Raw genomic sequence first — 16459 nt, forward strand, 5'->3', positions numbered from 1 at the left:
AAAGGCAAATATCAATAAAACTTCTATCATATACTGTCTGCAAATATGCGGATATCTTGTTTAAACAGATGTGATACATAAACCTCACGAAAATCCAGCATTTTCTTCCCGTCCAGCGCTCTTCTAATATCTTCCGCTGAAGCGCGTATTCTATCAGTCAGAATCAAAAACTTCAGGATCAGTATCAGAATTTCCTCTAATAATTCACAAATCAGGACAAATCAGGTCAGTCCATGATATTCCAAGCAGGTGATCCACTGCGTTTAAACTCTCAGTAGACTGCTGCTGATCTTGCTGGATCCGCACGAGTGCGTGAGTGCAACTTCAAAGTAAAAGTGCCTCACGTGCACTATGAGTAAATGTCTTATTCACTGTGTACTGTATGTACAATTGGTTTGATTGGGTCTTTTATGAGAAAATGCGATTGGTGATGCGCAAATGCCAATGTCATTTTCATTCTTGAAATTCTTGATGTGGACTAAAGATGGCACCGAGTATGGCTGATGCGTTACGAGCTCCGACACAACATTGTAGTTTTTTGTTTGTTTTGTTTACAATTCTTATGTTTTTTGTCTTGGATGTTGTCTGCCTTATTATCTACGACAGACAAACACTTTTGGACATTGGTTCTGCAATTACACACCATAAACCAGACTTCAAATTCCTCAATGCCGACCTGCTGTTTACAAACACACCAGCAGAGCCCTTTGTCTGGGCAGCCCGGCTGCGGAAACGCAAAAGGAAAGGAGAAACAGAGCCGGCGTTCTCATCAGAGTAAGACGTCATGCAAATCGACCCCTGCTACCCAGTATTCTACTGGCAAATGTTCAGTCTCTGGACAACAAGCTCTGTGAGCTGAGAGCGCGGATCTCTTTCCAACGAGAGACGAGGGACTGCTGCATTATCTGCCTTACAGAAACTTGGATGTCTGCGGAGATTCCAGACTCAGCCATTGAACCCGCAGGGTTCTCTGTGCACCGAGCGGACAGAGCGAAAGATCTCTCAGGTAAAAGCAGAGGTGGTGGTGTATGTTTTATGATCAACAAATCCTGGGGTGATCAGAGGAACGTACATTCTATCAAGTCTTTCTGTTCTCCTGATCTGGAATTTCTCATGCTTCTGTGTCGACCATTCTGGCTACTGAGGGAATTCACAGCGGTCATTATCACTGCTGTGTACATCCTGCCACAAGCCGACACAGACCAGGCACTCAAGGAACTGTACGGGATTATAAGCAAGCAGGAAACCGCGCACCCTGAGGCCACGTTCATTGTGACCGGGGACTTTAACAAAGCCAATGTCAAATCAGTCGCACCAAAAGGCCACCAACACATTAGTTTTAACACACGAGGGGACCGGGTTTTGTACCATTGCTACTCTCCCTTCCGGGATGGCTACAAATCCCTCCCCCGCCCACCATTTGGCAAATCGGACCACTCTTCCATTCTGCTTCTGCCCGCTTACAGGCAGAAACTGAAACAGGAAGCACCCACCCTCAGAACGATCCAGTGTTGGTCGGACCAATCAGACTCTACGCTACAAGACTGTTTTGACCACGCGGACTGGGAGATGTTCCGGTCCGCCTCTGATGACGACATCGAGCTTTACACTGATAGCGTAATGTGATTCATCAGAAAGTGCATAGAGGACGTTGTTCCGACCAAAACAATATGGATCGACCCGAACCAGAAACCTTGGATTAATAGCGATGTTCGCGCGGCACTTGATGTGCGGACCTCCGCTTTTAATTCCGGGAATGCGGAGGAGCATAAACAAGCCAGTTATGCCCTCCGATAAACTATCAGAACAGCAAAACGTAAGTACAGGAACATGATTGAAGGACAGTTTAACACCACCAACTCTAGAAGCATGTGGGAGGGAATTAACATCATCACGGACTATAAAGGGAATAAAAATTCCGCCATGAACACTGCTGCCTCTCTCCCGGATGAGCTAAATACTTTTTATGCTCGTTTCGAGGGAAATAACACCGCCCTCGTGGAGAGAGCTCTTGCGGCCGAAGCTACAGAGGTTAGTTCACTCTCCGTCTCTGTAGCGGATGTAACCCGATCCTTCCGACGGGTGAATATCCGCAAAGCCGCGGGTCCAGACAGCATTCCGGGCCACGTCATCAGAGCGTGTGCGAACCAACTGGCTGGTATTTTTACGGACATTTTCAACCATTCCCTCTCTTTGTCTGTAGTCCCCACATGCTTTAAATCATCCACCATTGTGCCTGTACCAAAGCAATCCAAAATCACTTGCTTAAATGACTGGCGTCCTGTTGCTCTGACCCCCATCATCAGCAAATGCTTTGAGAGACTAATCAGAGATTACATCTGCTCTGTGCTGCCTCCATCACTGGACCCATTGCAGTTTGCTTACCGCAACAACCGCTCCACTGATAATGCCATTGCATCTACAATACATACTGCTCTCTCCCACCTGGAAAAAAAGAACACTTATGTGAGAATGTTGTTTGCTCAGCATTCAACTCCATAGTGCCCTCCAAGCTTGATAAGAAACTCCAGGCTCTTGGCTTAAACAGCTCACTGTGCAGCTGTATCCTGGACTTCCTGTCAAGCAGACGCCAGGTGGTTAGAATGGGCAGCAACATCTCCTCATCACTGACCCTCAACACTGGAGCCCCGCAGGGCTGTGTTCTCAGCCCACTCCTGTATTCCCTGTACACACATGACTGTGTGGCAACACACAGCTCCAATGCCATCATTAAGTTTGCTGATGATACGACGGTGGTAGGTCTGATCACTGACAATGATGAAACAGCCTACAGAGAGGAGGTGCACACTCTGACACACTTGTGTCAGGAGCACAACCTCTCCCTCAACGTCAGTAAGACAAAGGAGCTTGTGGTGGACTTCAGGAGAAGAGAAAGAGAACACAGCCCCATCACCATCAATGGAGCACCAGTGGAGAGAGTCAGCAGCTTCAAGTTCCTGGGTGTCCATATCACTGAGGAACTCACATGGTCAGTCCACACTGAGGCCGTTGTGAAGAAGGCTCATCAGCGGCTCTTCTTCCTGAGACGGCTGAGGAAGTTTGGAATGAACCGCCACATCCTCACATGGTTCTACACCAGCACTGTAGAGAGCATCCTGACTGGCTGAATCTCCGCCTGGTACGGCAATAGCACCGCCCACAACCGCAAAGCCCTGCAAAGGGTGGTGCGAACTGCCAGACACATCATCGGAGGTGAGCTTCCCTCCCTCCAGGACATACATACCAGGTGGTGTTTGAAAAAATCTCAGAGGATCATCAGAGACTCCAGCCACCCGAGCCATGGGCTGTTCTCACTGCTACCATCAGGCAGGCGATATCGCAGCATCAGGACCCGCACCAGCCGACTACATGACAGCTTCTTCCCCCAAGCAATCAGACTTTTGAACTCTTGATCTCTCACGATCAAAATACATCAGCACTGCACTTTATTACTCTTATATCTCACACCGGACTGTCATAAATTATATTCTCTCTTAACAACACACTGGCAACTTACTATCAACCGACAGCCTGAATGTCAATACAGTACAATTCAACCTACTGTATATTTTATATATACTATATATACAATTTTTATTGTATAATGTGTATTCTATATTGTGTGTATTGTATACTGTACATTGTATGTTATTATCCATATATTGTATTATGTGTAATTATGTGTATATTAGATTTTAAATTGTGCTGTGTAAATCTGATGTTTATTGTAAATTGGTATATGTCTCATCACTGTCACGACTACTATGTTGCTCGGAACTGCACCCAAGAATTTCACACACTATTGCACTTGTGTATATGGTTGTGTGACAATAAAAGTGATTTGATTTGATTTGATTTGATTTTCTTTGTAATGTATTAAAAATTTCTTCATGCAGAAATAAATTACTAACATTTTATGACAGCAATCAGAAGAAACTACTATCTACTGTTTAAAATATATTTTTTAAATTAAACATAAGTTTATTAATATAATATTAATATAAGTTTTGTTTGAAATTGAGTAAATATAGTGCTAAATAAGATTTGTTCATTTATTTATTTATTTATTTAGCAATTTTATGTTTATTTTATTTACTATATTAAAGTGTGTGATACATCTGCACTGTTTCGGCCTATCGGCCACCTTGCTCTCTGGATATCGGCATCCGCCATTAAAAAACCCATATCGGTCGACCACTATGTGTCTCTCCTTACTCCGCCTGCATTGCTGCAATTGGTGTTGTTTTAAAAGCACCTGTAACACATCTTAATGCTTGAGCTTGTATAGCATTTAGTCTCTTACGCACCGTTGAAGATGCAGATCCATATACTATACATCCATAATCTATTACAGATCGAAGGAGTGCACAATATATGCCCATCACTGATTGTTTGTCTGCTCCCTATTCCAGTCCTGCTACACACCTCATTAAATGTAACTCTTTTTTACACTTTTTTTCAACATAATTAACATGAACTTTCCATGTAAGCTTGGTATCATACCATAACCCCAGATATTTGAATCTGATCACCCTTTCCAGTGTTTTTTTTATACAGATACAGTTTCATGTTTTCTGCAACCCTTTTCCTTGTAAAAAAACTGACAGCATGTTTTGGACATGGAGAATTTGAATCCCCATTCCAGCGACCAATTTTCAACAGCCTCTATTGCTTCTTGGACTTTATGTACAATGTATCTTACATTTCTTCCCCTTTTCCACATTGCACCATCGTCTGCATATAATGCTGTACTGATTACTGAATCTACTCTTTCAAAAATGTAATTGATCATAATGTTAAAAAAAAACAGGACTGATGGCACTCCCCTAAGGTGTTCCATTTTCTACATTTACCATCTGGGACTGCACACTGCCAACTTGGACTTAAATTGTGCGCCCAAACAGAAAACTCAAAATCCAGTTATATAGTCTAACATCAATCCCAATCTTCTGCAGTTTTAATAGACGCCCCTCTTTCCACATCATGTCATAGGATCCTGACCAGTTAACTCTTGAATCCACTTTCAAATTTGTGTTCCACTCATTGGTTAACGTGCAAGCTCGGAAAATACACATATAATACGACAGGTGGCGCCATATTAACCATTTAGAATTTGTACTTTGGAAATTTAAAACAAAACCAGCAATTGCACTTCCCGACCTGCACCGCGGCGCTGGCACGATCTGACGGTTATTAAAAATGATCAGAAAATAAATAGAAATTAATGAAACAAATAAACGAATAAGTAACAACTAGAATAGCTAATTCTAACCAAAACGCAATAAATCCGTTTGTTTAAAAAAATATTTTTCATTGAGGAAATTTTATATTTATTTTTTCATCTGCCCCGTGTCATCACAGTGATAGAGCTGCTGCAGTAGAACGTTGGCGCCATTTTCAAACTTCAGAGCCTCAGTGACTGGAACTCTTCTAAGAGCTACATTTTTCATCATTATGCTTTTTTTTCCCCAAAATTCTTACCACGGGACTCTTTATTATTTTAACTATTCTTTTACTAATACTGGCAATTGGAAGAGGATTTTCACAAAAGGTAAGTCATTATTTATTACTCCCTTTGTACGCAAAAAAGAAAACAATTATGATAACTCAGTTCTTTTGTAAGCGAGACATTTTTGGAAACCTCGTCGATTGTATTCGTTATCCTCTTTCTTTCTTTTTTTTTTGTGTGTGTTACCAATCGTACGAAAAAAAAAACAACAACAAGAACAACTAAAAAAAAAAAAACAAACAAAACAAAAAACGCTAGCAGCAGGAAGTTAACCGTAATTAAAAAATAGTTTAATGGTACTTTCATATATTTATATATGCTTTTAAGAATTACAAGGCGTTAGCAACTTTATATTAGTTGGTTAGCTGAGCTGTTTTGGCGAGATCTCTTACGTCACTTTCAACTTTTTAACTGTGAATAAAAACAAACAAATCAAACATTCTGCTCTAGTGTAGTTTCAAAATCTGTTGCAACAAGCGGGATAACGTCCACACAATTTATGACATGTCAAACGACGCGTTGATTATATTGACAGCATAAAGGAAACCGAACAAAGTACTCTTCTAGTCTTTGTCATATGTTAGCTTTTAAACAAGACAATGATTTCTCGGTGCCCCTAATGTTCTGAACCACTCCCCTCGGTTGCTGTCCCTTCACCCAAAACCCAAGCCCAATTCACCTCTTTTGTGGCTTTTCATTTAACCCATCTAACACGGAATTTAGTCTTTAGATCTGTTCACAACGATTTCGTTTATTTGTGACATTGTAGACAGGATTGAGATGTGTAATTTACCTGATAACTGACGGTTAAATGTCATTTTTACGTGTTTCAGTCTATGACGTATAGAACTCAGAATGTTGGTTCGTCAAAATGTCATATTAACAATGTGGCATTGTGTCAAAACAAAGTGAAAGTTGTCGACAGCGAATGCTCAGAATGCGCCTTGATCTTGCAACTTTTTGGCAGGAAAAATTATAGTACTTTTTTCGATTCTACCTGAAAACGGCGATTTAATTTGGTATATTAAAAGCCGTGAGATAATTATATGGCTAAGAATCACAAGTAAAAACAAAACAAAACAACAACAACAAAAAAAACAACAACAACACATGGCTGTTTTGTTTCGCAACAATTTATTATTAGCCCCACAATGTGAATTGTAACAATATGTTGTCCCTCGATACGGTTCCCTGACTAATTGGCCATTTTGAAACATGCATCCATATTTTCTTTCTTCAGCCGACTAAGCCTGATACACATAACCGTCTGAACTTGACAAATCAGTCAGTTTCACTCCAGTCCAACTACACATACAATTCCAAATATAAGAACAGTATCATGTGTATGTGAGTCTAGTGAGTTTTTGGCTGTTTTATCCATTGATTTAGAGTCTAATGTTATCTTTTTTTGTCCAAATTAATCTTTATGGTTTTTACAATAACCCTGTAAGATTTTGATACAAGTGTACAGCGGTGTTTCTTAGTCTCTCTCTCTCTCGTCATGGCTCTGGTTTTATAGCTAATGGTTTCCTGTTTGTCTTTTCCTTTTCTTAAGTCAATCTCTGTGTTCAAAGTTATCTTCAAGAATAATTTGAGAATGTGAAATGTAGCAATGAAAGATTAGGCCAGTGATTCTTGTAACAGATACTCTTAAAATGTCTAAAAGTAGCCTATGTTAGTGTGCAATTTACTACACTGGCATTAACGAAGTTTTTTAAAGGTGTGTGCACCTGTTCCTGGATGTCAAATTTGACAAAATTCCATCTTTTGCAGCTTATCTTCTGAAACTGGTCTCATAAGGGACAACCTAGGCATGGCATGAATTTGGGAATTGGTAGAAATATTTAAAATTAGTTTTTTTTTTTTTTCTCTCTCTCTCCGGTAAATCAGACATGGCTCATTAACCTCATATTTTCATACTGTTTTCCATTGTGTTCAGTCCATAGAAGTTATTGATAATATTATAGTTGTGGAATGCAAAGATGTGTGCTCTCATCGTTTCACTCAAGTAAGTCTCTACTTGCAGATGTCACAGAAATCTTATGTAGTTCTTAGCTAGGGTATTTTTAGTCTTCCTGTTTTTGTGTTTGGTTCCTGAAGGTTAGTGCTTTTGTTTTGGATTATATGAGATGGCACTGGTTGGAATAAAAGGCAAAAGGAAAGGGACTGTACACTTTTGTATTCTGCTTGTACAAAAAAAACTTCATGAGTACAGTTTTGTTGTTGCTGTTTTCCGCTTGATTAATTTTATAACGGCAGTGATTTTATTGAAACGTTATTATTTTTTGGCTGTGGTATTAAGCTAATGTGGTTATCAATCTGGTAAACAATCTTGTGAAATATAAGGTCAGAATTTTAACTTTCCATAACAATGTATTCATCGGAAAATGTATTAATGACACTGGTTACATTTTTAATTCGGCTTTTTGACTTAAATGATCACAGAGGCCTTTGTCTTGTCTGACTCTCTCTCTGTGTGTGTGTGTGTGTGTGTGTGTGGTTTGTGTGTACTGTTGGACCATGGTTGTCCTACTCAGTAAAACTATCTGTAGAACCAGATCAACATATTCTCCACTCTTTGTACCCAGCCTTGTACTACACAGAAAACCCACAGAGATCTTGCACTAAATCCTGGTGCTTTGAGAAGTAGAAATGTATTGAAGTATGAAAATTTATTTTGTCCACTCCAAACTCTGACATCTTGTATTTGCTTTTTGTTCTCTGTTTTTTTTGTTTGTTTGTTTTTTTTTTTTTTTGTAAAGGGGTAATGAACATCAAAAATATAAAATCATGTTTGTTCTTTTGTTTTGTTTTTTTACAATGTTATAAACTTGAAATACACCCCTGTGTGGTCACTGGAGTTTTGAGTTTGTGGTGAAATCTTGCTTGCAGTGTAACGCACAAAACACCACAAACACACAACGCTTTTCCTAGTTTCATATCCCCCTTTCTGTGCGTCTTTGCAGGCGAGCCTTCTCCCTCTTTTGTCCCCCCCCTCACTTTCTCTCCATTGGCTGTGTGAATGCTTTGGCAAGGCTTCAAGAAATCAAGCAAGCGAGAGCTGTTAGCACTGGCGCGCCCCAGACACTAAGCCCTACAAATTAATTTTTTCCTCTGAAACTGTTCCACCAATGGTCCTAAAATTTTACATTCTTCTAAGGAGACCTTAGAGCAATGCCCTGATTTTTTTGGGGATTTTTCCTGTCCCACTAAAATGTTGATTTTAATTGTAGAAACTGATGCCCCGGGAAAAAGGCTACAACCCCTGCTTTTTATGCCTACCAAGTTCCTCAGGCAGCCTCACTAGCTACAGCTAAGCAGAGGCTGCACACTGCACTGGACTGCTGGTCTGGAGGTGAATAGGGAGAGAAAGGGGTTTGAGGGCTGAAAATAGGTTCTGGTGGACATAAGGTTTAGGCACTTATTTGACTCTTGGAACCCCACCCCCCAATCTGGAAAGGGAGCCCTAAGCTCAGACGAATGGGTGTATTTTTGACCTGAAATTAATACTTGGGATTCCCATTGATAAGTGAATGTGAGGGTTTGTTTTCCTTTTTAATTCTGTTTTTACAATTTCTTTTTAAGCAGCCAAACTGTTGTGGGTGTAGAATTAGCTGTAGATTTGTGAATAATTCAAATATTTGCAATGGGAAAAGAACTTGGTGACTTAAAAAGAGTTTTCAGAAACAATGAAAAAGTATTTTTGAAAACTTTTTTTGAATACAAAAACAATTTTAACTCCATTTAATTAAGTTGGGGAATGCCATTTTTTTCCTATCCAGGTGCAGGAGACAAGACTACACTGGAAGAGGGGTGTTCGGTAGATTACTTTGGGAAAACCAGGCACCTTTTCCTCTCCCCTGCTACCTAACATGCTGGAGAACGTGAATCGAGGGTAAGTGTAATCTTTCCTGTGTCTGCTTCATGCTTAACCAAAATGGCCCTGGTTTGAATGGGTGAGCAAAGTTAGGCCAGGGTGTGTGTATGTGTCTTTGTGTGTATGCTTGTCTTTTTGGTCTCCCTCTCCCACCCATTTGCTGTCTATCCTTTTCTCTCTCTCTCTTTTGCTAACACCCCTACCCCCCTCTCTCCATGAACGACGGGCAGAAGTAGACAGAATCAAATGCCTTCTGCAACTGTGCTGACGTGATCATTTGACTCAGACCGTAAATAGGCTGCACTTCATGAGATGTAACCGTGTCAAGGTGTTTTTAGAATATAATCATTAAATAGTGACCAAAGCTTTATATATTCTTTAGAACATGGCTGTTTTATAACACAAATTTAGGCACACCTGGGTCTGCATTTTGCTATAGATAAACTTTCTCTTTGTTACTGTGAACTTCAACTTTATGAATCTTTGAGCAAAAAATTAAAGATTATGCATATGTCAACATATTACAACAGTTATTATTAATTATTTTGTAATTAAGCCTTCATTTTGGCTAACATTAGAAATGTATCACACCACATCAGGAGTGGTGTGCTTAAAAGTAAAATGTACAGCCCTTCAAAATGACATTGTTTCATTTTTCTCAGTCACAGTTGTGATTATAAATTTCTAATAGTTTTTAATAACTTTCTTCAGTCATCAGTTTTGAGTTTTGAAACTAAAAATAAAATGTATTTTTCAGTAAGTAATGAACATTGTTGTGGTTTTCCTCTGTTAATGAATGCATTACCAGTTTTCTGGGTGTAAACTTCTTTTTCAATAAATAAATAAAATAAAACAAATAACACAAAGAAATTGGCAAAATAGTAACAAAAAAAAAAGTTAAAAAAAAAAATAAATAAATCTGCAATTCACCTTCAAATAAGTACACTACAACATTTCTAGCTGTTCTGCCCCCTAAACAGTTATATCATCACTTTTCACAGCTTAAACATTTATACAGATTTTGCTGTGTCAAGGTCACACCTTTTAAAATTAGATGTTTCCCCCTTTTTAGGTCCCCCTTATATGCACCCCCCCCCAGCCATCCTCTTATCCCACCACAACTAATACCTACTATGTTGCTTAATACATTACACACCATAAATGTATTTTAATATAATGTCATTTATATTTACTTCTTAATTTTTGTTCATATATGCTTGCCTTTCTTTGCCCAATGTTTGTCCCTTATGTAAGTAGTGTAAATGGTTTTGTGTGGAGTGTATAAGCATTCATTTTTCCCGTTTTACATTTGGACAAATTTTTCTCTTAATCCTTGGAATTTTTGGCAACAATTACCATAATGTGATCATTTAAAATAATAGTGTAATAATACTGTATGCATAATGCTGATAGTTTAACTTTGTTCTATTATATTGATAATGTATCTTACTTGACACTATTAAGTCAAAGCAGTATAAGAAATGACAAATGGAGTTTTTTATTTTTTATTTTTTTAAAACAAGGAAATAAATATATAAATTACTTTATTGCATGGCAGTAAACCATTTTTGACAGGCACTAGTTTTTTCTCCTCATCCCCCCCTCCTTTGTTATCTTCCATTTTGTCTTCATCCTCAACATCCATTTTGGGACTGTGTGTACACAGAAACTTATTAAATATCTAAGGGCATTATTAGCTTGGCATGAAAAGACATGGATGACCACAAGCTTTCTCATGATTGTCTGTGCTAGAGAAATTGAAGTAATGCTGTCACTCTTACAACTTTTATAAAAATTTTCAAAAAGAATCAAAGTGTGCTCACATCTATTCTCAGTGCAGTCTCATCAAATTATGTTCTTTGAGAAGTGTATTTGATAACTTGTTTTCCAGTTTCCAATTGCACTAAATATGGACAAGCTGTTTCTATTTTACAATGAATTTGACAAGTAATTTTGTCCCCAATTTCATTATAGTAAGGAACACTGGAATCCTTTGGCATTATTTATATTCAGCCCAGAGTGCCCTGTAGCAGCACATCATGGTTTGTAATTTCTAAGGGCAAATCAAGATGTGCTGTTACTGGGAGCCTGGGACTTTCTCCATTTAATTACAACAGCATGTTCTACACCTGCACTTATGTGGTTACAATCATGACATGCCTTCAGGTTTTATCATATAGTTCAATTTAATATATGTATCAAATGTAAGCTTTGTCATAACATGTAAAATGCTGTCTGTAGTATTTTGTATTTAGAATTAGGCTATAATTTAAAACAGACGTATTTCTGCATAAAAAAATTGATAAAGCAGAAAGATCTTTACCAGTACAAATAATTTAGTCACAAATGACCAGACACACACTAAATAATTAATGGCTGAATCACCAGATTTAGCTTCGGTGGTCTCTTCAGCGAGATATTCAGACAGCTGGGAATTAACATCCTTTTAATTAATGTATATTTAAGAGATTTTATATTTTAAGTTTTTTTTTCATAATAATTATAATAATGTAACTTTTTAAGATGTACAATAAACATATGCTGTTTATGTAATCTGTTTTCTGCTATACACATTTTGTATGTTCCTTTCACTCTCTCTCTCTCTCCTCCCTTGGACCACTTGATGCCTCGGTGTGCCTGACAGTAGCAGCACATCAATATTGGCAGCTGCCCTCTCTCTGGGTTGCCAATATGGTTTGTGCTGCTCCCGTCAGACAGACACACTCTACAGCTCTAGTGTTTGGAGCAATACGAGACCACCTGTCCAGAAATGAGATTCTGTCTGCATTCACCTTTGCAGTGACATACCAAGATAGATAGTAGTTGATGACAGAAAGTATTTTCTTCTTTTACAGTCATTTGTATGAGAATATTTGGGAAGAGAAATGCTTTGTGCAAAAACATTGAGAAAACAAAAAATCAAAGCCATATTTGAGTGAAATCAAGTTTATTTACAATACACAAAATGTCAATTATTTGGTTCCAGTCTGTGTTAAAAACCAAAGTGTGCTGTCTTCACCACTCTTCTTAGAGCTGCCATTCAGATACAGGTCTAATTTTATTTCATGGCTAGTTTCATTAGCTCATCAGTAGCACTCTTGGCCATAATGAGCAATGGGAAAGACATAAGGTAGAGATATAGGCAGAAATTTCCAATGCATTATGAAATTATATATGAAGAGAGATCAGATAAATGGCTTAACTGGCAGAGTTTCATTGGGTATGATTTCAAGGGGAGACTCAGGGTTTCATGTTCATGGAAACATTTAGGCAAACATTTAGTGAAGGAATTGTAAAATTAATGGAAATTAACATAGTGAATATACTGTACATTCTGTTAATCAAGTTTTAATCTAAACTTTCAAACATTTACATTAATAAAACCCACTAACCTACCCCACTAATCTCAGAAAACCCATCAACAGAAGAAACCTTCCTTTTACACACTACCAGAGAATGGTGAGACAATGCAAAAAAATTAAAAAGATAAAACTCACTAAAGCTGCCACACAGCTCTAAAAAAGATTTCAGAAAAATTGAGTAAAACCCTGTCTTAGAGTGAGATTTTTAGCTACAGTCTTTTGTTATAAATGCACTAAGCATTAGAAAATAATTTAACCTATAGCAGAATCTGCATTTAAATTGGTTAACGGTTCATCAAACAAAGCATTGGCCCCCCAACATTGAATCTCTAGAGACAGTGGTTGAAAAATATGTACAATAATGCTTTTACTGAAAATATATTTAAAATAGGCACCACCACCATAGATCCCAGAACAGTAATATGTATTGAGCAGTATTTGATAGTATCTTTCAAAACCTTGTGTTCAAAAATAAATCTTCCTTTATTGTCAAAAAAAAAAAAAGAAAAGGAAAAAGAGGTCTTTGTCCAGGTTGAAGAACTTGAGAGTTTGTGTAGTTGGGCTGAACTCCACTCAAGTGACATGATCAGTTCCCTTTCTAACAGATGATATGTTTCAGTAAAAGAGATGAAGGATTTCAACGGGATAACAGAGGCAAGTCACTTGAATTCATGATGAGGCTGGAGTCAAGATTCAGACTATCTGCAGGAAGAAATGGCATAAAAGAAATAACAGACAATAAGGAAAAATTATATAAATGTGGTAAAAAATAAATAAACATGTCAGTTAAGTATCTACATTTACATTTTTGAGGATAGTTATTTTGTACAAAATATGGAGAACAAAAATAATACTTAGGAGATTTCTCTTACCCTGATCAAAATTGAGCTTTTTAGATGTGGAACTATCACCAAGCCCCTCTATATCTACCAGATCACTGTTTACATCAGAGTCATTCAGAGCACTGAGAGTGACATCTGAGGAAAAACAATATGAGTGCATTAGTTGTATTTTACAAAGACATTGTAAAAACGCATCTATTCCTTTGAAGTGGAAGAAGATTGTATTAATAAGTCATTTCAAGTGTAAAATGTATTTCTGTATGAACAGAGATGAGTGCATTAAAAATAATAACACTTATCATTTCCATATATGGCCTGCTCACCTGCAGTCTTAGATGACTTGATGCTAGATGAAACTGTGGTTGAACCCTGTAAACCCCCAGTCACCATAACCTGAGATGTTGGCACGGTGATGACTGTAGGTGGAGCAGGGGGAGCCATAGAAACGGGCACCTTTTTGGTACTCTTCTTTGTAGAATCAGAGGATAAAGGAATGCCACTGTCTTCATAGAGCTTCCTCTTGACTGTTGTTTTCATTTGTGCCCTTGTGGTAGGAAAGTAATTAATCACACAATTAATTACACAATGCTCAATTAACGGGATTTCTAAAAAAGCTTTCTTGGCCAACAGACGTATAAATAAAACAAATAAAGTTTATGAAACCCAGCAAGTCAGTAATGTATTTGAATTTTCTGAAGTACCAGATTAAAAAAAAAAATGTCTTCGATTTCCAAAGAGTGGCAACCAAGCAACCGGTCTTCATTTCCAAATGTACAATTTTTTATTCCAATGGATTCATCTGCTCTTGTGGAGAGCACCATCAATAAAATCTAACCCATAGTAACCTTATTCATCTTAGGGCAAGACAAAAGCCAAAACAGTGAGACAGGTGTCCTTACACTGTCACTGTTCTCAAGTGATAGCTGACTCTTGAACTCTGTGTGTGTTCACCTAGCTCTGCAGGAAAACAGCAATGATGGTTACAAGGCCTATAATGTAATGTATAATAATGCTTGAACTTGTCTGTGGCACATTGGACCAATTACCTCAAAGTAAGTCCCAAACTGTGCTGGAATAATATGGTACATCGGGGCTAAAGGACCCCCTGGTGTAAAAGGCACATTTTATTTTATTTTCTCCCAAGACACTAAATAGCATCAAAAACTACCACAGCACTTCCATAAACACCTGTTTGTCTTTTGCATTTTGCATGAGTCAATTGTGTGCAGTGTCTAAAGTTTGATTTTGAGGTCATCTGATCTAATATTTAATCGTTTTTAAAATATTGCAAATTTATGTTCACATTAAAGACTAAATACTTGTCATTTTCAGTTTTGTTCAAGGTGATTAAATCAAATGTTTTTCAATAACTGTCCGATTAGTGAAAGGATATTATGTATTATTTGTGAAAGGATAGTATTATCTGTTGCACACATTGTGAAACATTGTTTTTCTTAAGTGGGGGGAATAGATTTGTTATGAAATGCGTACAAAGTGGGCTTATGTTGACTGATCCAATCAAAATGGAGATTCATTTGTGAATAGAATTCTTGAGATGTTATGAAATGCCAAATGTAATTGAAATGAACAAGAAATTATGCACCCATTTTTGAAGGGGTTATTTAGAATAAGCCTCATCTCAATTTTTCACTTGCTGTCTCAAAAAGTATTTACATCAGTTTACAGATTTTGCCCTATAACTATTGCCCCTATATCTACACTATATACAGTAAATCCCCTTCGGGCCTTTTATCCCAAGTGTGTGGGCCCCACTGATCTATATATATATATATAGACAGATAGATAGATTGATCAGTGGTGGGCCCCCTTGCCACATTCTGTTAGAATTTATTTTATTACACACATTGTTGTTCCATCAATATTTAATAAAATAAATGTCCATAATATTTAGTTTTTTATTTTATATATTTTACAAAATATTATTATTATTATTATTTTTTAATGAGTAAATAATAAATATGCACTTCCAAGTAAGGAAAGAGGAAGACTTGGAAAACTATATACCCTAAAAAACCAATAATGTGACAACAGTGCATATCGTATGACCACTCCAAAAGCCTGATGCAGGGCTTATATTAAAGGAAATAATGGTGATTTACCCTGCTGGACTGACATCTGCCACAGGATGCAGCTGCATGGTTAGCTCTCCTAATTTTGTGAAAGCAGCTCCAGCTGCAGAAAAGATCTCGCCAACCTAAATACGTAAAGCCAGGTCATGATGAGCACGAAATAAACGAAAACGTGTGTGTTTTGAAACTGTTATTAGTAAGATGAACTGTTAGCATGCTAGCCAATAGCTGTACTAACAAACATGTTAAGCATATACAACACCGTGAGGCAATTATGCATGTATGCTATCAATGCAACAAAAAATGTAACCTATGATTGTGTCCTGTCCTGTATTTATAAACGCAAGTTTACCTTAGTAGAGGCCGAAGTCATTGTTTTGATTAACAACTGAGAAATAACGACTGCGCTTTAAAAATGTCAGGAGCGTGCTGACTTTACTTGGGTACCTAAAATGACTGCGTTACTTATTCTTCAATCTTTCACATCATGATACAATCGTAGAAACATTCGAACTAAACAGTGCAGAAGTGCGCCACAGAAATTACCCTAATTCAAAGGCGCTTATTGGTCTAAATGACAGCAGTCAGTCGTTATTGGTCAGCACCGGAGAGTTACTCCAAACATTCAAAGCTGCGTCGAAACTGCGCAATTCGCGGTTTCTCTCGGTACGCATTCTTCAGGTGGTTCGAGCACTTCCTTAGGATATTTCTAGAGATTAGAGTCTATTTGTCAACACCATCTACATTTAATTTACATATGGACTTACATAATGGTCCCA

At 37.7% G+C, this 16459-nt stretch overlaps 1 protein-coding gene across 1 annotated transcript; it reads right to left on the reverse strand.

Moving 5' to 3' along the window:
* Nucleotides 1–12316: 12316 nt before the first annotated feature.
* On the reverse strand, nucleotides 12317–16258 carry zgc:92664 (uncharacterized protein LOC436695 homolog). Its single transcript, XM_051708655.1, has 5 exons — nucleotides 16033–16258; nucleotides 15711–15805; nucleotides 13914–14134; nucleotides 13621–13725; nucleotides 12317–13450 (listed from the first exon to the last, which is right to left on the reverse strand). Exons 1-5 carry the CDS (start codon nucleotides 16051–16053, stop codon nucleotides 13386–13388), a joined length of 507 nt encoding a protein of 168 aa, XP_051564615.1. The 5' UTR covers nucleotides 16054–16258; the 3' UTR covers nucleotides 12317–13385.
* Nucleotides 16259–16459: the final 201 nt, after the last annotated feature.

The sequence above is a fragment of the Myxocyprinus asiaticus genome, chromosome 1 (genome assembly GCF_019703515.2).
Source record: "Myxocyprinus asiaticus isolate MX2 ecotype Aquarium Trade chromosome 1, UBuf_Myxa_2, whole genome shotgun sequence".
NCBI classification, from domain to species: Eukaryota; Metazoa; Chordata; class Actinopteri; order Cypriniformes; family Catostomidae; genus Myxocyprinus; species Myxocyprinus asiaticus.

Bases quoted from the DNA above. Each gene is read 5' to 3' on its own strand.
- zgc:92664 (XM_051708655.1), bottom strand. From the start codon at position 16,053: ATGACTTCGGCCTCTACTAAG. The intron at 15,806-16,032 runs GTAAACTTGCGT...TTACGTATTTAG, and splicing joins TGACTTCGGCCTCTACTAAG to GTTGGCGAGATCTTTTCTGC. The intron at 13,451-13,620 runs GTAAGAGAAATC...TTCTTCCTGCAG, and splicing joins AAAGCTCAATTTTGATCAGG to ATAGTCTGAATCTTGACTCC.